The sequence below is a fragment of the Amphiura filiformis genome, unplaced genomic scaffold, assembly GCF_039555335.1.
Source record: "Amphiura filiformis unplaced genomic scaffold, Afil_fr2py scaffold_31, whole genome shotgun sequence".
Lineage (NCBI taxonomy): Eukaryota > Metazoa > Echinodermata > Ophiuroidea > Amphilepidida > Amphiuridae > Amphiura > Amphiura filiformis.
The window spans coordinates 1,172,360-1,196,551 of NW_027305495.1; the positions used below are offsets into that span (position 1 = coordinate 1,172,360).

General features: G+C 35.4%; 1 protein-coding gene across 1 annotated transcript in view; it reads right to left on the reverse strand.

Moving 5' to 3' along the window:
* The window catches only part of LOC140143895 (uncharacterized), a 23,322-nt gene extending 90 nt beyond the window's left edge, over positions 1-23,232 (reverse strand). The window contains exons 1-9 of the mRNA XM_072165725.1: positions 22,940-23,232; positions 9,759-10,227; positions 9,138-9,317; positions 8,540-8,669; positions 7,579-7,722; positions 4,907-5,038; positions 2,716-3,629; positions 1,836-1,952; positions 7-737 (exon numbers count right to left, since the gene is read on the reverse strand). Of these exons, the coding sequence (XP_072021826.1) occupies positions 7-737; positions 1,836-1,952; positions 2,716-3,629; positions 4,907-5,038; positions 7,579-7,722; positions 8,540-8,669; positions 9,138-9,317; positions 9,759-10,208 (2,798 nt within the window). The 5' untranslated portion in view covers positions 10,209-10,227; positions 22,940-23,232. The remainder of the gene's footprint in view (positions 1-6; positions 738-1,835; positions 1,953-2,715; positions 3,630-4,906; positions 5,039-7,578; positions 7,723-8,539; positions 8,670-9,137; positions 9,318-9,758; positions 10,228-22,939) is intronic.
* Positions 23,233-24,192: the final 960 nt, after the last annotated feature.

Below are 24,192 nucleotides of genomic sequence, written 5' to 3' on the forward strand. Positions count from 1 at the left end.
ACAAACGACTCCCGCATTTGTTGTATTTTGTCCTTAGGAAGATATTTCATCCTACGTAGAGAATCGTAGAAAATTTCCAAAGATGGCCCAAAAACATCTGGATCACTGACGATTGCAATTGGGCATAATGTTATGTCAGAAATAGCCCCGGGATCACAGTAGCTCATGAAGTATGCGAGTGCGAGCGTAGTTTTTGATGAAATTCCAAGAAATAAGATCTTGCCATCTACAAATAAACTCTTAAAAGTTGAAACGAACTCAGCCTTGGCATCAGCTTCAAAGTTGCATTCTAAACACAACTCAATATACTGTTGAATAGGTCGCGAATCGTCAAAAGATAGTTGCTCATCATAATATTTCTGTGCTGGAATTTCAGATTCGAAAATGCTCAACAGCTTTTGCATAATTAACTTGGCGGCAGGTTTTGACCTAGATGCAAATATCAGGACAGGAGCTATACTTAGGGCATCTTTGACAGTGTTTACGTTTTGAAGATAAGATGCTACCTTTCTGGGATTATTTTGGAGATAATTGCCAGCGCAAAATTCCTGTCCTGATTTATGGAAGAATTGCAAAGCATGTTCGCCCCTTCTACACAAAATTCCCATGCCGCGTGCTTGGTCTAGGTATTTCTGGCCACACAATTTCTTGACTTCATCTTCTGTAAATACGATCTTTGTCGTTGTCGGTGTCAAACCGTTGACAGCTAATTCTCCGAGATAAGAATATAACATTTCCTGAAACATAATTGAACCAAACGGTCTAAGAACTTATATGCTACATTTGGTATGACTAAACAATATAGCATTAGGCTGTTCCATTTAAAATCTACATTGTAGGGCAAAAATGTGGAAGATTTAGCTAAGTCTTCCACAAAGGGAGTATGAGTTTTGGATACAATAGACAATTGGGGAACCTCCATTTGAAATACACCAGTTGTGGAAGATAATGTTACAGCCATAATACAGGGGGCGTGTGAGTTTCAAAATGATTAACCCTAACCAATTACATTTGAAAAACATATTCCTTCTGTTGAAGATATTTCCAAAATCTTCCACAGGGGGAGTGTGGATTTCAACTGGAATAGCCTAATAAGTGATATCTTTTTCAATTGTCCAGAGCACATTATTGGTAAGAAAACATGAGTATGAGGCTGGTTTTACGAGATAACATTCTCTAAAACTTCTTATGAATGAAATCAACATTCGACAGGCGGTCACGGTTCCATCCGGTTTCCATTGTTTAGAACAATAGAAACCGGACGACACCGGACGGAACCGGTGGTCTACCACCGGTCGAGTTTTGATTTCTTCCCTTAGAAATGATATTCTTCACATTTCAAATTTGACCATTTCTGCAAAAACAAACAAACACGGAAACCAATTTATACTTTCTTTTTCGGTCAAAATTGTGCCAAATTTCAATATATCCATAGATAATTATGCTACTCTGATGAAATTAAACCCTCATTTGATATTCTCAATTTTGAAATGTATTTACTTGATATCCAATACAGGACCATAAAACATTATTGCCAGTAATGAAAGTACATTTTATTAATTGAAATTTAATTTAATCGTTTTGGTTTATCCACGAATAAGACGTTGTAATCTACTGAACTTACTTTTTGTGGGTAGCAATATTTTGTTCTATACACTTGCGTTTAATAAAAATTAATAGTAAAAAAACATATAAAAATGATAATTCAAATTTAGATTTCATTATCATCGCTATACGCCTAATACGTCATTGACAACAAAATTAAAACATATATTTTCAATTGATACAAACAATGATACAAGAAATCTCTTAATAAAAAAACAAATGATTCATACCTTCTGTGACATAACGTTACTTCTACTGAATGTTGTTGGTAACAGTCCAAAAGTTGACGTAAGAATCCTGTCAACAAGGCTTGGTTGCTCTTTCAGCTCTTGGGCACTTTGAGTATTCTAAAACAAGAAAATGGCAAAATATTCTTAAGGGGGGTACTACAACCCTGCCCAATTTTGTGCCTATTTTTGCATTTTTCTCAAAAATTATAGCGTATTGGTGACAAGTAAGATTTTTATATTATAGGGGCAAGGACTAGAACTACTGCACTGGAAATTTTATTTCAGCACAGACAACAGTTGTGGAGTTACAGTCAAAAATGAGGGAAACCAATATTTGATCAATAAATCAATAACTACTTGCCTTGTCACCAATGCGCTATAAGTTTTGAGAAAAATGCAAAAATAGGCACACAATTGGGCAGGGGTGTAGTATCCCAAGCAAGGAAAGTCTATTATTAGAAAGCTTGCGTACCTACAAGCGGTTACTATTAACGCTTGTTCACTGTACCCATTAAAGCTTGCATAAGATTGGTCTATTGGTAGTACTGCTGTGATATTTAGCATGTTTTGTGGTTTTCCAGGTGACACTGTACTGTACATTTTGTGCATGGTTCCAAGTAGAGTTTTCTTCCACAGTTATCATGTTATCCTAGGCATATCAAAACAACTGTTCCTTTCAATTTAGCCAGAAGTAATGACAATGTCAAATGTCAACTCTTACAGACAGACATTATCTAATTCACGTGATTAATATTGCTACTGAAAAAGCATGTAGAATTAATAGATGAGATCTGTTTCCGAAAATCAAAACTTGCAAAAACAAGAATATTTTAACGTTTATTCACTCGTATAATCTAACATAAATATGAGTACATCTTACCTCATCCGAAGTAGATTTCATGAAGTTGTCATACATGATGGTTACTATCTCGTCATAGAATTCACTGATTCTGTCTGGTATGCCCTTTTTGCCATTCGTTGCAATCCAGTACCACGAGATCAACAATACCATTAATGGTGTAGAAGTATCTAATAACAGTTTGTTTTTGTCTATATATTGAAGCAAACTCTTTCCTAATGTTATTGTTGTCAAATCTGTGGGATTCTGTCCGAAGAGTTTCTTAACGTATGCTCTAACATCAGACCGTTTCATCTTTTGTAACTCTAAGCGTCTATATACAGGAATCTCTGATGTAATTTCCTTTTCCCTCCAAGGTCTTGTCGTCACAAGTACGCAACACTCACGATATTGCTTGAATCGTATGATATCTACAAGATTCCCGTTGATTTCGTGTTTGAATAAATCAGGAGGAGCTTCATCTAACCCGTCTAATACGATAACAACCTCTTTACCAAGGGTATGAATAACTTTCCGAAGGGTAGAGCTATCCACATTCGAAGACAGCAACTGCGAACAGATAACATCTTCAATATTGCTGGAATGTTTTAAAGTTGCTAATTGAATAATGAATAACAATTGCACGTCTTTGAGGGGAGACAAGCTAGATTGCTGACACCAGTCAAAAGCCAATTTGGAGCAGAATGTAGACTTCCCTTGACCCGGACTGCCTGTCAGTATATAACGTGCATCTTCCTCGCTCTCAAAAATCTCTTGATATGATTTCAAACGCTCTTTTATAGGTCGCATTCCAGGTATCGTAATGTCAATAGTCACTGGTACATAGATGCTATCTAACTCTACATAATTTCCAGGTTGCCATGGATACATTTGCTTTTTGCAGTAATTATTCTGGTAGTAGTTCCTTAAATCAGCAGCTATTGATTGTACCAAGTCTGAAAACAAGAACATAATTTTAATAAGTAAATATGACACTGAATGTAAATCTGTATTACACATCTGTTTGATCCCCCAAGAAAACCTCATTTGAACCTCGATCTCCTAGTAGTGTTGCCGGTATGCTGATGCCTTATAAGCAGTGAAAGCACAAAGGCGTGGCGAATTGCCCTCCAAGACTGCGGCAAAATGTCCTCCTTGGGATTTGAAAAGAATGAACTTGTAAAGAAAATATTATTTCAAACAATATCCAAAACTGGGATATAAAGTTAAAGAGTCATATATTTTGCTGAAACCTTGGTAAACGATCTAATGTTATACACTGAACTACCACAAATGGCGCCTTAACGGCGGTGTTGACAATATTGTACCTTATTATACAGCCAGATTAAGTAACACAATAACACTTGCACCTCTAAAATCATTTGGCAAAAGTGACTGTTTTTTAGCAAAAAAAATGTATCTTCTTATTGAACACCAATCCCAAAAATTATATTATCATTACGTGGATTTTTTAATCCATGTGCAGCTAAAATAGTTGTTTTGGCTAAATTCAACCTGTGCTAAACTTGATACATGGACTATTACCGGTGTATTTCATGGACTACTACACACGTACGGAAGCAATATGTACGTCCAAGACTGGGTCGCAGAGGTCGAATGTTTCATATGAGTTATAGACCTAGTGTCTCCAAACCTACGTGATTAGCAATACAACCTTTAGGCCAAAGAATACTTAAAATACATTTTAATGGGTAGGTAGTTGACTGATTGATAATAAGGCACGGTTGTTTGATGTGATCAATTTTTTACTTTTTCTAACAAAACATTATATTAACGTTCAATCTAGACCTGAATAATACCAACAGCTATCACCCTAATAACCTGTATACACACATATATATTTTAACATAGATTTTCGTTCCTAAATCAAAATTTTCATCATTTTCTGCGTTTTTGTGGTAACTTTTATTCTGTAAACTATATAATTGTGGGCAAATTGAGGGCGCTATTTATATATATCTTAAATTTTAGCTAAATAATATGAGTTGACCTTGAATTAAACATGATGAAAAGTTTTTTGAAAATTTCTTTTTCATTTGTTGGTCTTTTTGCTGATGATCTAATACCATTATACAAGTGTCTATCCCTTGTAAAGATACAAATAAGATTTAAGATAAATAGCGCCATCATAGTTAAACTTTTCTTTAAAATGACTCAGTTTTACATGCCACCCAACAACCGTGAATGATTTAATGCACGTTTTTAGACTTACCGTCGGACAGAGCTTCTTTATCAGACTCACGAATATCTTCATCGGCACGAGTTTGGTTTCCAGACACAAGGGGTTCATTTGCCAATTCGGTGTGCGGACTGACGGCATCTGGTTGTACATCGGCACAATCCGCTAAGATAAATAAATAAATGTTTAAATAATACATTTTATTGTTGTACATATAGGAGTCCAAAATATTCGAAGACATAATTGCATTATGACATCATTCTGGCGTCAGAAGGAAGTTGCAAAGTTTATTTACTTTTTTCGAATAGCGCGCGGTACAACTATGTACTTAGTGACAGGCCTCTATTGATACCTGACTTGACTTTTAGTTTTAAAAAAAGCGCAGTGATTTATAGTGCGCTACGCACAGGCAAAACGCCTAAACGTTGATCCACAAGCCTCAGCACATTTTACAGATTGTCGCTGACCACTACGGCTCACATCATTCCATAAACCATTTAACAACAACACAGGGACTTTGCAGCTTCAAGAGCGCACACCTTAGAGTAATTTCCAGTATCTAAATAGCGCCACCAATCTTGTCATAATTAGATACATTTTATATCCGAAAAAGCTTTAAAATATGCTGTGAGATTGAATAATGTTGTAAATATGTGGTAATTAATGTTGAAAATTACTCAAAAGCATCTGTATATATTAGTATGATACCGCTTTAAGCTGTTTAAGCCTAAAAATTGGGTTGTACATGATGTTTTGTTTGAAAAACTAATAAATGATCACATCAAACAACCGTGTGTCCAGGGGACTTTCAAGATGACTCAATTTTTCCACGAGAGCGTACTAACCACCACCAGGGTTCGAACCCGCAACCTCTCGCACCATAGTCGAACGCCTTATCGATTGAGCTAGCTTGACTGCTATTAGTATTGTGGAACGCCAAATAATAAATAAATTCAGGAAAGTTTTGTCTGTTTATGAGGTTGATCTGCAAACATTAAAGCCGAACTACTGACCGTTGCTAACCATCAGCTAATGTACCGAAATGTTTCGAGATGATTATAATCTAGGTGGCTTATCGAAGGGAGAGGGTAAAGCTGCCCTCCTGCAGGACATACTTTTATGTAAGAGTTGATCAACACCCGGGGGGCACTTCCATGAGAGATATGCATCATGTGCCTCGGGATAGACCCCCTTTTTCAAACCGGCTTGTACCCAATGACCCCCTTTTTGTGTTATGGTCCTACCTATTACCCAATGACCCCCTTTAACAAAATTCATGTACTCAATGACCTCCTTTTTCTATTTCCTGCTATACCCAAATGACCCCCTTTTAATTCCCAAATTTAGGTGGTATTTGTGTTCTCCTCCAGAAATAATGAGATTTTTCACATTTCCAAGGTGACCAAGTTGTTCTTACGCAGTTTGGCACTTATTTATGTGTACTTAATGATACTCTTTTGGCAATCCTGTACTCAATGGACCTATTTTACTTTTTGTTACCCCAATGACCATCCTTTTTTCAAAGTTTCATACCGAATGACCCCATTTTTATTCAGGTTGTGTACTGAATGACCCCATATTTTTGTAATTGTACATTTGACCTGAATGCCCCCTACTTTTAACATGGCCGAGGCACATCCCTGCCATTTCAGATAGGGAGTGCCTCCCCCGGGGATCAACACAATGGTCCTTAATTCTCACGATATATAATACGACGTATGATAAATAGATATAAAATGGATGTGTTATACAGGGTGTCCCAGAATGATTTATACCGAAAAATTGAATTTTTTTTAGGTATGAAGAGCATTACTATTGGCAGTATTGTTTTAAATTATAAAATTCACATAATTTAGCACCTGTCCATTTTCAATAATAGCAATGTCACGCCAAAAAGAATCAAGCTATTTCAATGAAAGTCACAGAATATTAGTAGGAGAAATGTGTGTCATTGTATTGCACTTATTAAAATCAGTTACACTGTTGATCATACATTTGTGATATTTTGTTCAAACACGGTATAAATCATTCTGGGACACCCTGTACATTTAAATTGCATATGCTCCTGTGGCCTTTGTTTGTCCACATTATCCAATAATGCGCTGCATATTTTGGCCTCTCCCCAGCAACCGCTGGAGGCGCATCGTATTGTGAATTGACCGAATTCAAACTGACATTGCGCTTTATATCTGTGGCTTTTACAGCTTTTTATCATCCTTACTAACAGGGGCGTAGTAACCCTTTTAGTGTGTGTCCTCATTTGTCAATTTTGTTGTCAAAAATTTAGTCATTTTAAAGCCATATTATATGTGTAGAAATTTGGAATTTAATAGCCAGCGCCGATATCGCCAATACGTATCACTCCTTCGGTCGTGTTATCATGGTAACGATACGATCCTTTGTTGTGTAGATCACCGTCCCGCACGTCATGTACGTACTGTGTTATGAACATCGCGTATGCGTTCGACTAAAATTTCCATCGTAATAATAAAACGACGGTTCCTGCGTTTTATTCAAAATCTAGGATTTTGACAAAACTACAGCACCTAGGGTGGTGATTTTTGCAAGGTATGTTGGTTTAATAAAATACAATATAATCATGTAAAAACAGAATTTTGAAAAATATTGAGGGCGTCCTTCGCAGCAAATGTTATAATACGGCTTTAATGACACTTTAACTTGCCACTGCTTGCTAATTTAGGTACCTTGTTCAATTGTATGCTGCTCACAAGGAGAATCTTCAACAAAATGCCTTTGACATAGAAACCCCATACAATCAGGACACGCTACGAATACTTCTTCTGTACAACCATGGACTTGACACAGCTCCACATCTCCCGAACGGGAACCTAAAATTTAAACATTTTATTCATAATACGTCAAAGCATAATAAAATCATGAATTAGTTTATTAACGATATGTTTGATGGACTATGTGATGCTCATATTACGAAATACTGCGATTACAACACTGACGATGTAAATGATAAAAAATACAAAAGCAGTGGATTTTATTTATTCATTAAATTTATTTCTTAATAGGTATTACCTAATATTATCGTAATCTATTTAACTCTTGTAAAGAGTTTATAAACCTAGCCAAGTTATATTTCATTCTAAAGCTTGAAAAATAAAGATTTCAAAAATCATCATCTCCAAAAAAATATCAGTTAGGCACCAGAACCAAATTTGTTCGATCCTTGGATCGACCGCCGATGCTGCTTCGATGCTTGTTATTGAAAACTATCATCTAATTAATTAGAATTACTAGTAAACTTGTATTGGTCAATACCATTACATGTGGATTATCGTGTAATCACAGTTAACAAAAGTCAGTGTTGTCAAAAAATCCTGAAATAGCAAACACTTTCCTGAAAAATGTACTCTGCCTATACATTTGTACACGATCATCCGAGTAAAATTTCCTGAAATCAGGATATTTCCTGAAGACTGGCAACACTGTATTAGTTTTATGAATAATAAGGATCGACCTTCGCGAAAGATCAAACTAATTTGGTTCTACTGCCTTAAACGCATGTAGTTTTCAGCCCACTAGATAACATGCGTATTTAAGAAAATTAATTTTTACAGCTATGAACATCTCAAAGAGTCATAATACTGGTGTGTTTAGACGAGTCGTATGTTTATTTCTGCAATAGCTACACACCTGATAAAGATTCTTTGTTCGTCTGAAGGGTTTCTTCTTGCTTCATTTGAAGAATAATGTCTTTCACGATAGGTTGCACTGTATCTTTGTCAATATGTACTTGGGTGTAGGGGGTGACATGTGTCTTAATCTGAAAGTAATAATGAAATAGAAATGTCATTGCAGTGATACGGGAAATGTCGTATCTCACTATTTATTTAGGCTAATTTCATAGCAATGCAATTATACGAAAAAATTGTAGGTCTTTTTTTTTTTTTTTTTTTGTATCGTCAATACGAAAGGTCAAAATTTTTTTTTTGATGGTCGGCCTTTCTTCCCAGCTACATACATTTAAGTACATTATTATCATTAGATTTATAAAGTTTACTTCGAGGACCGTAAAATATAAAAAATAAAAAAACTCAATTTTTAAGAACTTGCCATAAAATTAGTATTATAGCGCAAATTAAAAAAAAATTCAAAATGCACTTCGACAATCTCATGTCACTCAAAAATACTGCGCAAACGTTGCTATCAGATCCTTTTACTTAATTCTCGATTGTATTATCTAACAGCGGCTAAATGTATTTTCATTTTACTTAAATATCATCAAATGTACCTCTATCAACTTCTTGCGCAGTTCGTCTGCCTTTTGCGGTGTGAAATACTGGCGTCCTAAACTTTCAAGTCCATCTACAAGATCTGTGATGTCTTTCCAAAATGCGTTAAATGTCGTATCATCAAGTTGAAGCTTGTTCCTTACCTCGAAATGAGCAAGCATATTCCGAATAGCAAAAACCTATAAAAGTATGACATCAGTCAACATTTCAGGTAAACTGCGAATGAACAATGATAACATGAATATCTGTTTTCTTTCCTTCCTTCCTTCCTTCCTTCCTTTCTTCCTTCCTTCCTTCCTTCCTTCCTTCCTTCCTTCCTTCCTTCTTTCTTTCTTCCTTCTTTCCTTCTTTCTTTCTTGTTGAAATCTACATTACCCCTGTGGAAGATTATGGAACTATTTTCCACAGATGGAGCATTTAAAAAAAAATATAACTCATCTCTAGGATAATAATTTGAAAACCCAATTTCTTTACCATCTTCCACAACTGGTGTGAGCATTTGAAATGGAAGTTACCCAATTGTCGATTGTATTCAAAACTCATACTCCCTTTGTGGAAGACTTTAGCTAAATCTTCCACAGGGGTAGTGTGCATCTTAAATGGAATAGCCCATTATTTACCTTCATTATTTGTTCAAATACGGATTGATCGCCACCGTGAAATCCCTTGAATTTACTCATAATCATGAGTAACGAAGCTGCATCAAAATCCGCCAAGATTGAGAAAGTCTTCTTGGCTGGTATCCGAAGTACAAACAGTTTGATGACTTCCAAAGGATCTTTGTTGAATAACGTTGGATTGACATTGGTCCATTGAAGAGATCCAAACGATGGGTATACCTGAGCCTCGATGTCTGTCACCCAGTCAATGCATCCCTGACACGCTTTGTTTTTGGTGGAGGGTTTCTTGTTTTGTGGACATTGGTTAGGAGTGGCGCAGAGCTGAATAGTTTGTTTGGTTTGATAATGCCAAGTATCAATTGCATGTTGAAGACTTGGAAGAACATGCTCCAATAGTGCCTGTATTGCAGCTATGCAGGTCATGAAATTGTCACTTGATTTTGAACCCATTTTCTAGTATCAATAGTATCTATAAATACAAATACATATAAAGAGTCTTGGAATTAGAGTACTAATTAAAGCCATATTATAACATTTGCTGAGGAGAACGCCCTGATACTCTGCAAAAATCAAGACTTTAGGTGCTGTAGTTTTGTCAAAATCCGAGATTTTGAATAAAATGATGGAACCGGCGTTTTGTTATTACGATGGAAATATTAGTCGAACACGTATGCACAGTACGTACACGGCATGCGGGATACACATACACACACACCCCCGATGATCGTACCGTATCGTATCGTACCGCGGGAGTAACATGCATGGGCGCTAGTAGTAAATTTCAATTTTCTATGCTTTACTTCACTTGTTCGGCTCAGGTTGGCACTTCCCAACTGATGCTACAAGACATATGCCATATAGGTGAACATGAAAAAGGGTCTGCACAACCAGGCATTTGCAGTCACCGGCCAAGTTGGCGCCTGCCATCAATTGCCAGAGTGTCAGAAATGTTGGCATCTGCCAGTTGTGTCAGGTTGGCAAGTGCCAATCTGGCAAGGGTTGGCATTATAATGTTTCCATGTTTTTACAGATTTTAATATTTTTGAACAAAATGGGATTTTAAATGGTTCCCAGCGGTGGTTCCAAGTATATTAGACTCAATATTGGTTTGATGGAAAATACGCATTGCTTGATATCTATTTTCATGTGTTTTTGTTATTTTAAATTATTTTGGAACAAAAATGCTATGTTTGGATGGCTTTCTGTGGGGGTTCCATGTTTTCGGCTTCGTGTTGTTTTGATAGTAATTATGCATGGGTAGATTTGTGATTTCATGTGTTTTTGTTACTTTGCTAGATTATTTTTGAACATAAAGGCATTTTTGGATCTTTACAACTCTTTTCGACATTCCCAAAAACCTTCGTCCCCCTTTTGACGTGCCAAAAATATTTGCCCCCTTTACATGCAAGATTTTGGGGAACCCAAATTTAAAACCTTGAATTGTCTTATCATACAATGCGAGCGTTTTCCTACACCTTAAGGCGTATATATAAACGGTGCCCATCAAAACATCTGTGTCAAAAATCGCTTGCCCCCCCCCCCCCATTCGACCTGCCAAAATTGCTTATTCCCCCCTTTGACGTGCCAAAAATATTTGCCCCCTTTACATGCAAGATTTTGGGGAACCCAAATTTAAAACCTTGAATTGTCTTATCATACAATGCGAGCGTTTTCCTACACCTTAAGGCGTATATATAAACGGTGCCCATCAAAACATCTGTGTCAAAAATCGCTTGCCCCCCATTCGACCTGCCAAAATTGCTTACCCCCCCCTGTTTGACCTGCCAAAAATGCTTGCCCTCCACCATTTTGAGTAAGGTTTACTCTTTTACTAATCTATCTAAGGTGCAGTGGAGCTCATACTTGTTTTTGACATTTAGGGAAACTTCAGTGAAGGATCTTTGTTTCTCCTTTTTTCCCTATTCTTAGGCTCTATAGTTTTTTATGTACATTATTTCATTTCCCAGTTATACATTAAGACTCAGTTGTGATAAAGACTGTTGGTGCTACTTGCAACATGACTGTACATGTATAGAAAACATTCATATATGTACATTACCGTGGCTAGTGAGAGGTGTCTAATGTTATTTATACCCTTTATATGCCACACTGATAATTATTGTTGTTGTAATCAATTTATTTCTCTCTTAGCCCTCGTCAACAGCTAGCTTCGACTATATTTATAAATATGTATTTATAAATACGCACGTGACCCATGGGCGCGACATACCAAGACAACTAAGTGTGGTGACCCAATCTTCCTGCTATTGACCACTATACAGAAAAGGATAGGAACTATTTAGATAAATATAATCAATGTTTAATAATAACTTAAATAGCAAAACTATTAGGGGATTCCGATTTTTGATATGTTATAAAAAACAAAATTTTGAAAGCAAAGTAGATTTAAACTGTCATTCAACAAAACATATATTGAGATAGTATTACCTTAATACTTCGACGTGTAGGCCTACAACACACATCGTCATCAGGGTGTATTTACTGACGGAAAAATATTTATCGACGGAAATGTTTCCAATAATATCACAACGTTGTACAAAATGGACAAATTTGCCGCTGCAAAGTGACGTTTACCGCCATTGCATGAAAATGTACAGAAAGGCCACCCGTCCAGACTTTCTGTCGTGGAGATGGTCACACATGCGTATTTATACATGTTTTTAAATATTGTCGAAGTTTACTGGTCAAAGTCGATTTTTTTTTTTTTTTTTTTGAACTCTCATTAGAAAGTGTACAATCTTTGTATGGACTACAAAATTGCCAATGATACACCAAGAATGTTAATCCTATAGGTACGTTCATCCAAAACCATACTTGGCATGTATGGATGTAAAATAAGCCCAGGGGCCACCTCAATATTTTCCTTAAATCCAATATGGCGGCCAAAATCCCCCAAATCCACTAAAATCCCTAAAATTCATGTCAATTTGCCCCACCCAGGCAGATCAAAAATGTGGGAATTTTCTATTGGGTCCGGGATTGGGCCAATGCCCATATCAAGGACATTTATATAGACCTATATTTTATCTCCCCACCCCACCCTCAATTTGTTTGTACCACCTACCGTGCATTTGGGCTCCACCACAATATTAAAGCTCAGTATACCTAAACCAATCTCGTTAGAGTTATCATGGAAGTGCAATAATATAAGCAAAAATCCCCGAAGTCGGACCGATGTTGCAATCTGAGACTAGTAAACACTGAACGCCTTTAATACACTTATGACAAGTTAAAGGCCCATTCAGCGATTTGCTCATCCGCACGATCGTAAAAGCATCAAAATTCAGATTTTGGTACCTTTGTCATTGTCATAGATGTGCTAACATAGCCTGGTTCAGCCAAAAGCCATGCATTTAAGACAAAATCGGGCATTTATATACTGAAGTACTGCCGTTTTCTTCGTTTTTTTCCAAATTTTTAATTTCAAAAATACCTAATGACAATTTTAATGACTCATCCTTCACTTTTAAGCAATTTATAAACAACATTTAAATTGTTTATAAATTGCTTAAAATTAAAAAAAATTTACACTTGTGCTGGGATAACAGAATGAGCCTTTAAAAGTTCACTTTCTCACGTTCAGCGCATAGGTTCATCAGGAGGATCATGACTGTTTACTACATGCATGATGCTATTTTATTTATTAGCTATTAATTTCATTCTTAAGATATTTGCAATGCTGCCAACGCGGCATTTTTTATGTGACTATGGTATACGTATCATCTGAATATGTCAGCTGTGGTTCTCTATGATGTCGGTTGTAACCATGGTAACAACTTTATGGTTCAAAGGTTCTCAAAACAAATCCAATGAAAGGTGATGTTACAATAGTACAGGAGCAGCAACCTCAAAAAAATGACTTCGTTCACCCCCCACTACATACAAGGTTTGACACCATAGGTAGTTAGTATGGACCCTCTAGATCACTGCTAGGTAGGTAGTGGACTCAAATTGTGATATCACTTTTTTTTTACAGGTCATTTTATGTATGGACGTATAATCGCATAAAATCACAAAAAATAGGACAAAATTAAGGGGTAGGGGAGATATAAACTCCAAGAACTCAACTTTTACTCATGATTTTGAATTCATTTTGGTATCACTATGTAGCTAAATGATTTTCCTAACTTTCTAGTATTATTTTAAAACAAAAACAGGTTTCATTTGAGCATATTTGGAAGTATATAGTCCATAAATGAGTGGTAATCTGATTTTTTTAAACCATATGTGTAAAGTTTGACATTGGCCTCAAATCTCACAACTATAGCACTTTATATTTTCAAAATTGATTCAGTTTCCATTTTTTATTTTTAAAGTTAAATTTTAATGTTTTATTTTGTTTTTAATGTTAAGCATATCAAGGGAAACATTATTGTAACAGTTCCAATCATTATAATATGTATGAGTTCGTTGGGGTGTCTGTGGGACGAAGTGTGTGTGGGGTGCTGGGTGTACATAGGGTATGTGTGGGGGGAGGGGATGAATGTGTGTGTACATGTCTTAATATGTCACTACACTGCACCAACTTCCATTTACAAAATCCGTTAAGTTTCCATTGATGTAATATTTTGAATATTTATGTGTAGGACGTGAGTAACCACTGGGAAAAAGACAAAAAATGTTTAAAAAACCAACAAAAACTGATGTTGATTTCCCTCGTATATCAGCATAACATAGAAAAATATTAAGGGGTAGGGGAAAATAAATCATCAGAACTCAATATTTTACTCATGATATTGACTTCATCTTGGTATTAATTCTATTTAATTCAATTCAATATGTATATCTAATTGATTGTTCTAACTTTTAGTATTATTTTAAAGCAAAGCGACCATTATTTGTCAGGTAGATACACAGAAACTGTGAGAAAAGGGTAACTTTTCTATGTCCAACAGCGTGAAGATGACAATATTACGGGGTAGGGGAAATGTAAACTGTCATAACTCAACTTTTACTCGTGAAATTGAATTCATCTTGGTATCAAAATATATCCAAGTTATTGGTCTAGCTTTCTAGTATTATTTTAAAGCAAAGCGACCATTATTTGTCAGGCAGATATACAGAAACTGTGAGGAAAAGGTAAATTTTCTATGTCTAACAGCGTAAAATGACAATATTAAGGGGTAGGGGAAATTTGTAACTGCCATAACTCAACTTTTACTCATGAAAATGAATTCATCTTGGTATCAAAATGTATCTAAGTGATTGTTCTAACTTTCTAGTATTATTTTAAAGCAAAGCGACCATTATTTGTCAGGTAGATAATCTTCACAAACGTAGATACACAGCATTTGTGAGGAAAAGGTAACTATTCTATGTCTAACAGCATATAAATAAATATGACAATATTAAGGGGTAGGGGAAATATAAACTGCCACAACTCAACTTTTACTCATGAAAATGAATTCATCTTGGTATCAAAATGTATTTAAGTGATTGTTCTAACTTTCTAGTATTATTTCAAAGCAAAGCGATCATTAGTTGTCAGGTAGATACACAGTAACTGTGAGGAAAAGGTAAATATTCTATGTCTAATAGCTTAAATATGACAATATTAAGGGGTAGAGGACATATAAACTGCCATAACTCAACATTTACTCATGAGAATGAATTCATCTTGGTATCAAAATGTATTTAAGTGATTGTTCTAACTTTCTAGTATTATTTCAAAGCAAAGCGATCATTAGTTGTCAGGTAGATACACAGTAACTGTGAGGAAAAGGTAAATATTCTATGTCTAATAGCTTAAATATGACAATATTAAGGGGTAGAGGACATATAAACTACCATAACTCAACATTTACTCATGAGAATGAATTCATCTTGGTATCAAAATGTATTTAAGTGATTGTTCTAACTTTCTAGTATTATTTAAACAAAGCGATCATTAGTTGTCAGGTAGATACACAGAAACTGTCAGAAGGGACCGTTCACAAACACTTGTAAGGGGAGGGGCCTGATGCAAAAAAAATTCATCCCCCCTTTACAGACCTCAAAAATTTCGGGCCCCCTTTTTGACATGAATATTATGGGTCAACTCCATAGAAAATCATATAAACTCAATTTTTCCAGGAAAATTTTTGGTCATTTTTTTCAGCCCCCCCCCCCTAGGAGGGCCAACATTTTTCAGACCCCCCTTTTTGCATCAGCCCCCCCTTACAAGTGTTTGTGAACGGTCCCTAAATATGACAATATCAAGGGGTAGGGGAAATATAAACTCCCATAACTCAACTTTTACTGGTGATAATGAATTCATCTTCTAGTATCATTAGTTGTTATGTAGATACAAAGGAAATGTGAGAAAAAACTTCCATGTGTAACAGTGTCAAATATGGTAATATTAAGGGTAGGGGAAATATTACCATAACTCAACTTTGGCTGCATTAACTGTGAAGGGGAACATTACAACATGATAGGATCATTTTTTAGTGTTGGCCCCATTATGACCTTCAACCCCTCGTGGGAAACTTAAAATTGCTTTTAAAATAATGCCAGAAAATGAGAACAATCAAATAGCTACATATTGATACCAAAATGAATTCATTTTCATCAGTAAAACTTGAGTTTGGGTGGTTTGTATGTCCCCTTACCCTTAATATTGTCATATTTTACGCTGTTAGACATGGAATATCAACATTTTTCTCATATTGTATGTTTAACTACCTGACAACTAATGGTTTAATTGCTTTTAAAATAATGCCAGAAAATGAGAACAATCAAATAGCTACATATTGATACCAAAATGAATTAATTTTCATCAGTAAAACTTGAGTTTGGGTGGTTTGTATGTCCCCTTACCCCTTAACATTGTCATATTTTACGCTGTTAGACATTGAATATTAACATTTTCATACATTTTATGTCTATCTACCAGACAACTAATGACTTAATTGCTTTTAAAATAATACTAGAAAGTTAGAACTATCAAATAGCTACATATTGATACCAAAATGAATTCATTTTCATCAGTAAAACTTGAGTTTGGGTGATTTGTATGTCCCTTGCCCTTAATATTGTCATATTTTACGCTGTTAGACATTGAATATTAACATTTCCATACATTTTATGTCTATCTACTGGACAGCTAATGGCTTAATTGCTTTTAAAATAATACTAGAAGGTTAGAACTATCAAATAGCTACATATTGATACCAAAATGAATTCATTTTCATCAGTAAAACTTGAGTTTTGGTGATTTGTATGTCCCCTACCCCTTAATATTGTCATATTTTACGCTGTTAGACATGGAATATCAACATTTTTCTCATATTGTATGTTTAACTACCTGACAACTAATGGTTTTAATTGCTTTTAAAAGAATGCCAGAAAATGAGAACAATCAAATAGCTACATATTGATACCAAAATGAATTCATTTTCATCAGTAAAACTTGAGTTTGGGTGATTTGTATGTCCCTTGCCCTTAATATTGTCATATTTTACGCTGTTAGACATTGAATATTAACATTTCCATACATTTTATGTCTATCTACTGGACAGCTAATGGCTTAATTGCTTTTAAAATAATACTAGAAGGTTAGAACTATCAAATAGCTACATATTGATACCAAAATGAATTCATTTTCATCAGTAAAACTTGAGTTTTGGTGATTTGTATGTCCCCTACCCCTTAATATTGTCATATTTTACGCTGTTAGACATGGAATATCAACATTTTTCTCATATTGTATGTTTAACTACCTGACAACTAATGGTTTTAATTGCTTTTAAAAGAATGCCAGAAAATGAGAACAATCAAATAGCTACATATTGATACCAAAATGAATTCATTTTCATCAGTAAAACTTGAGTTTGGGTGATTTGTGTGTCCCCTTACCCCTTAATATGGTCATATTTTACGCTGTTAGACATGGAATATCAACATTTTTCTCATATTGTATGTTTAACTACCTGACAACTAATGGTTTAATTACTTTTAAAATAATGCCAGAAAATGAGAACAATCAAATAGCTACATATTGATACCAAAATGAATTCATTTTCATCTGTAAAACTTGAGTTTTGGTGATTTGTATGTCCCCTACCCCTTAATATTGTCATATTTTACGCTGTTAGACATGGAATATCAACATTTTTCACATATTGTATGTTTAACTACCTGACAACTAATGGTTTAATTGCTTTTAAAATAATGCCAGAAAATGAGAACAATCAAATAGCTACATATTGATACCAAAATGAATTCATTTTCATCAGTAAAACTTGAGTTTGGGTGGTTTGTATGTCCCTTACCCCTTAATATTGTCATATTTTACGCTGTTAGACATGGAATATCAACATTTTTCTCATATTGTATGTTTAACTACCTGACAACTAATGGTTTAATTGCTTTTAAAATAATGCCAGAAAATGAGAACAATCAAATAGCTACATATTGATACCAAAATGAATTAATTTTCATCAGTAAAACTTGAGTTTGGGTGATTTGTATGTCCCCTTACCCCTTAATATTGTCATATTTTACGCTGTTAGACATGGAATATCAACATTTTTCTCATATTGTATGTTTAACTACCTGACAACTAATGGTTTAATTGCTTTTAAAATAATGCATGAAAATGAGAACAATCAAATAGCTACATATTGATATCAAAATGGAATTCATTTTCGTCAGTGAAACCTATGTTTTGGTGATTTGTATGTCCCCTTACCCCTTAATATTGTCATATTTTACGCTGTTAGACATTGGATATTAACATTTTCATACATTTTATTTCTATCTACCAGGCAACTAATGGCTTAAGGGCTGGGGTATGAACGTTTGGACAGTATTTATTTTGGGACATTAGAGCACATCAGACATATCGAATTGCATTCTGAATACGAAGAATGTCATTCTGATATCAAATCATTTTGATTTTTTGAAATTCGCAATTTAATACACATTTTATGGCAAATCATTAAAAATTGATATTTTTGATATTTAACAGTACTTGAAGTAAACTTTATAAATCTAATGATTTATACTTAAAGTGTATGTAGGTGGGATGAAAAGCCGACGATCAATTGAAAATTTTGACCTTTCGTATTGAAGATATGGATTTTTTTTCCCAAAACACCAAAAAAAAATTAGGTCTTTTGGGAAAAAAATCCATATCTTCAATATGAAAGGTCAAAATTTTCAATTGACCATCGGCTTTTCCTCCCTGCTACATACATTTTAAGAATATATCATTACATTTATATAATTTACTTCGAGGACTGAAAAATATCAAATTTTTATAATTTGTCATAAAATTTGTATTATATTGTGATTTTTAAAAAATGAAAATTATTTGATATCAGAAAGACATGCTTCGTATTCAGAATGCAATTCGATAGGTCTGAGGTGCTCTCATGACCCACAAAAAATACTGTCGAAACGCAATAAACGCTTATTTTGGATCCCTTAATTGCTTTTAAAATAATACTAGAAAGTTAGAACTATCAAATAGCTACATATTGATACCAAAATGAATTCATTTTCATCAGTAAAACTTGAGTTTGGTGATTTGTATGTCCCCTACCCCTTAATATTGTCATATTTTACGCTGTTAGACATGGAATATCAACATTTTTCTCATATTGTATGTTTAACTACCTGATAACTTATGGTTTAATTTGTTTTAAAATAATGCCAGAAAATGAGAACTATCAATTAACTACATATTGTTACCAAAATGAATTCATTTTCATCAGTAAAACTTGAGTTTTGGTGATTTGAATGTCCCCTACACCTTAATATTGTCATATTTTATGGTACTACACATGAAAAATTGACATTTTTAAAACATTTTATGTCTTTCCAGCTAACAATTAATGGTTATTTTGCTTTAAAAGATTACAACAACCAAATAGCTATATATTAATGCCAAAATGAATGAATTATAATGAATAAATGTCGAGTTACGTTGGTTTGTACGTCCCCTAACCTTTAATATTGTCCAATTTTACGCTGTTACACATTGGAAAATTAACATTTTTATCATATTTTATGTCTATCTTATGGTTTTTCTGTTAAAAATAATACTGGAAAGTTAGAGCAATCAATTAGCTACATGTTGATACCAAAATGAATTCATTATTATGAGTAAAGGTTGAGTTATGGTGGTTTTTATTTCCCCTGCCCTTAATAATGCCATATTTGACATGGTTAAACATAGAAAAGTAACCTTTTCTCACATTTTATGGCTATCTACCTGTTTGCTTTGCTTTAAAATAATACTAACACGTTTGAACAATCAATTAGCTACATAATAATTCCAAAATGAATTCATTATCATGAGTTGAAGTTGAGTTATGATGGTTTATATTTCCCCTACCCCTTAATATTGTTACACACGCTGCTACATGTGGAAAAGTAACTATTTTTTTACATTTTCAGTCTATTTTCCTGACAAACAGCGGTTGATCTCACCCACACATATAAATATTCAAAATATTACGTGAATGGCAACTTACCAAACCAATTTTGTTAATAGAACTTATATAGTTCAGCCGAGTGACATATTAAGACATGTAAAACACCCCAACCCTGAACCCTATACACACCCTGCACCCACCCCCACATACCCACCCGGCCACCCCACCTACCCCAAACCCACACAACACAAACCAACATGCAAGCAAACATGCACATACATAAATATTTGAACCAGAACATCAAAGTTTGCCTAGATATGCTTGATATTAAAAACAAAATTAAAAAATGGTAACTTAATTAATTTTGAAAATAGAAATTGGCACAATAGTAAAATTTGAAGCCAATGTCACAAAAACACCCACCCTACGCATTTTTGTGAAAAATCTGATTTTTCACTAGTGTATGGACTGGCCACTTCAAATCATGATCAAATGAAACCTAGGTTTGCTTTCAAATAATACTAGGCAGTTAGAACAATCAATTAGCTACATATTCATACCAAAATAAATTCATTATTATGAGTAAAAGTTGAGTTCTTGGAGTTTATATTTCCCCTACCCCTTAATTTTGTCCTATTTTTGGTGATTTTATGCGATTATACGTCCATACATAAAATGACCTGTAAAAAAAAGTGATACCACAATTTGAGTCCACTACCTACCTAGCAGTGATCTAGAGGGTCCATACTTACTACCTATGGTGTCAAACCTTGTATGTAGTGGGGGGTGAACCAAGTCCTTATTTAGGCCCCCTGTGGGATCTTGCTCCTGGACTACAATGACAGTTGAGGTATGTAACATCTATATAATACTTGTTAGTCTGTCTGTCTGTCTGTCTGTCTGTGACCTGTGCCCTTATTCTTGGAACCAACAGGTCGCATTTGGCCCTCAAACTTGGTGGGTAGGTGCGACTTGGTCTGAGCCAGAGCAAGTTTGCATCTGTTTGGTCATCCAAGGTCAAAGGTCAGGTCAAATTTAAAGTTACTCCGATTGGGCTATAACTCGGGGAAAATGATCCCCGGCACTTGGGAGTATGAAACCGCAAAGGTCATCTGAGGTCAAGGTCAGGTCAATATAAAAGTTGCTCCGATCGGGCTGTAGGCCTAACTCATGGCATGATCCCTGACCCTTGGGGAGTGTAAAACAGCAAAAGTCATCCGAGGTCAAAGGTCAGGTCAAATTTGAAGTTGCTCTGATTAGGCTGTAACTTGGGGGAAAACAATCACTTGGGAGTATAAAACCGCAAAGGTCATCTGAGGTCAAAGGTCAGGTCAATTAAATTGAATTAGGCCTATTGTTCTTGTCCGAGTAACTCGTTAATCCCTGTCGTTAATAGACCATATATTTTTACGGTAGTCTATATATCTACTTACCATTACTCGTCTTAGTGCTCAAAAGTCATTCCCTAAAATTTCCCTTCAACTGCATATTGTCGAACAAACACAAATTGTGTACTGCTTGCGGGAGTGCATTTGTAGTGATCATGTTTTATAGTATTAACATGATTAAAGCAAAAGACTTGGTGCTATTTTTAGATTTATGCGGGATTTCCCTAACACACGCAATGTCTGGGTATTTCCAACCCGCCGTGCATATTCCACTGCATTCTTTGAAGAAGTAACAAAATTTAATAACTAAACAGTAAAATGTTGAAAAGGAGGAGAAATTGGAAGTAACGACATCCCGGAACGACATTTTAATGACGTGGTTCATATAAAAGATGTCTAAAGCAACAAAAAGGTTGAAAATACATTATGAATTGTTTCATTATTTTTAAATAATGAAACAATTTATTATATAGTTATTACATGATATAGGGCCTTCAAATATATTAAAATATATTTGAAGGCCCTATGTCATGTGTTGTTTTTATTCCAGGTTTTTATTAGGGCCTTTTTATTTATTTATTCTTCTTTATATATATTTTTTTACTTATTTATAGATTTAGCCCCCCCAATCAATTCCCCCTACTTTGCCCCACCCAGTCAAAACAAAAATCGGAGTTTCCTAGTAGGCCCTATTGGGCTAAAAATATTTGTCTCCCCTCCCCACCCTCAATTTGTTTGTACCATCTACAGTGCAATTTGGACCACCACAATATTAAAGCTCAGATATAATAGCAAATTTTTGATTTTGGGACTTTTTGTATAGGTCTACTTTTGCAAATTGGGGGGGGGGGGGGTGCGTCCGCGTACGGGCCTGCTAGAGGGTAAATGACCAAATGGACGGACAAACTACGAAACTGTCCTGGCGCGTCGTCAAAAAGTGTCAAATAGTGATAATTTTCTTGGAAACCCGTATATGAGTTATATTGCAGCATCGGTCCGACTTCGGGGACTTTTAGCTATTGCGCTTTGCAGAAAAGTGCATGCCCGGGGAAATTCCCCTATTTTTGTTTTGCCTGGGTGGAGCAAAGTAGGGGAAATTGATTGGGGGGACTACTCATTCATGTTTTTTGATTACCGGATTCATCCTTTAAAACTCGGGATTTTCATAATTCTCGATTATAATTATAGTTAAATGCGCGCGAAGCGCGTGAATTTTTTTAAATCAACATTGGTTACAACTTTTTGACCCTCCCTTCCATAAGGAGTCATTGGGTTTTTGGTACCCCCTTTTGAAGACCTAAAATGTTTTGACCCCCCTCCATAATGCCCAACCCCCACCAAAGTATTACCGGTAATATGAACACTCCCTAGTTATTGCTTTAAAAACAGGCCTATTAAGGTAAGCACTTACCTTTAAACTGAATGCAGGGCAAAGCGACCTTTGTGCGAACTGGTGCTCCCTCCAACTAGAAATTGCGAAACGTCCAAAGCGTGATCGTGATGGGAGAGCGTTACGTTTGTTTTATAAATTCGATTTGAACACATGTAGCGAAATGTCATGCAAAAGACCGTAAGCAAAAGAGCAAAGCAAAGCAGCTACATTTTCTTCAGTAAAATACTTTTATTCGCATAAAAACAGCAAATATTTGCCCATATTTCAGAGCGTTGTTAATAAGCATCGTCATCCAGTCGTTCCAAGCTGCACGTATACCAGTGGACTTTGACTACACGTCAGACTAGCGGTATGGCAAGCCACACCCGTCATAAATACGAGTTTTGCTCGCTATACTAATACTGGTCGAGTTACACGATGTACAACTCTATAGGGTCTACTGGTCGTGTTTGTTAAGAACGACTAGTCAGCACTTTTCGGGGAGGGGGAAGCTAACTTCGAAGGGGAAAACTGAAGAAAATTGTCAAAAATGGGCTATTGATGAACTAAGAACAAAAAGGGCTCATACATATCATGGCAGGGCGACCGGCATGCGGCCACATTTGGCGGGGGGGGGGTGGGGGTGGGGGTGGGGTGGAGGCAGTTTTCCCCTTCCCTACGCCACCGTGACTGTGTCGGGCAGTACCGCTGACGAGTGGCGGGGTTACCCCGAACTTCAGGTCGGATGTAGGGCAAAACTTAAAGAAAAGAACGCATTAGGCCTAACAGAAATTTTGCCGCCAAACATTTGAAACTTGTCAAAACTGAGTTGAAGCTCTCTACATGGGTATTGAAAATTCCTTATTTCTGATGTTATAATTATGATTTTCCTGATGGATTGTAAAAATATAATTTAAAGAGATTGGTATATAACATAGACAAGTGATTTTCAAGGCAGACTGACTTTCCATCCAAACAATTAACCATCAAAAACAAACAATTGCTGCCGCAACAAACAACACGGTGCTCTGCTCTGTGGGAGGAAATTTCTTATAAAATCACCTTTTTCAACTAAGTCAGTACTTTTCCTGGACTCCGAATATATGATTAATAACTTTACCCCCCCCCCCCCCGACACTACTGGCCATTTAACAGCATTTCTGATTGCTTGATAACTTGAAATGCTCATTTCAATTGCCAGTTATGAGTATAGGCTTTAAACTATGGTCAAACTTGCATTTGCAGATGATCTTATTAATACCCTCCATGATTGGTTCAAAATTGGACACCAT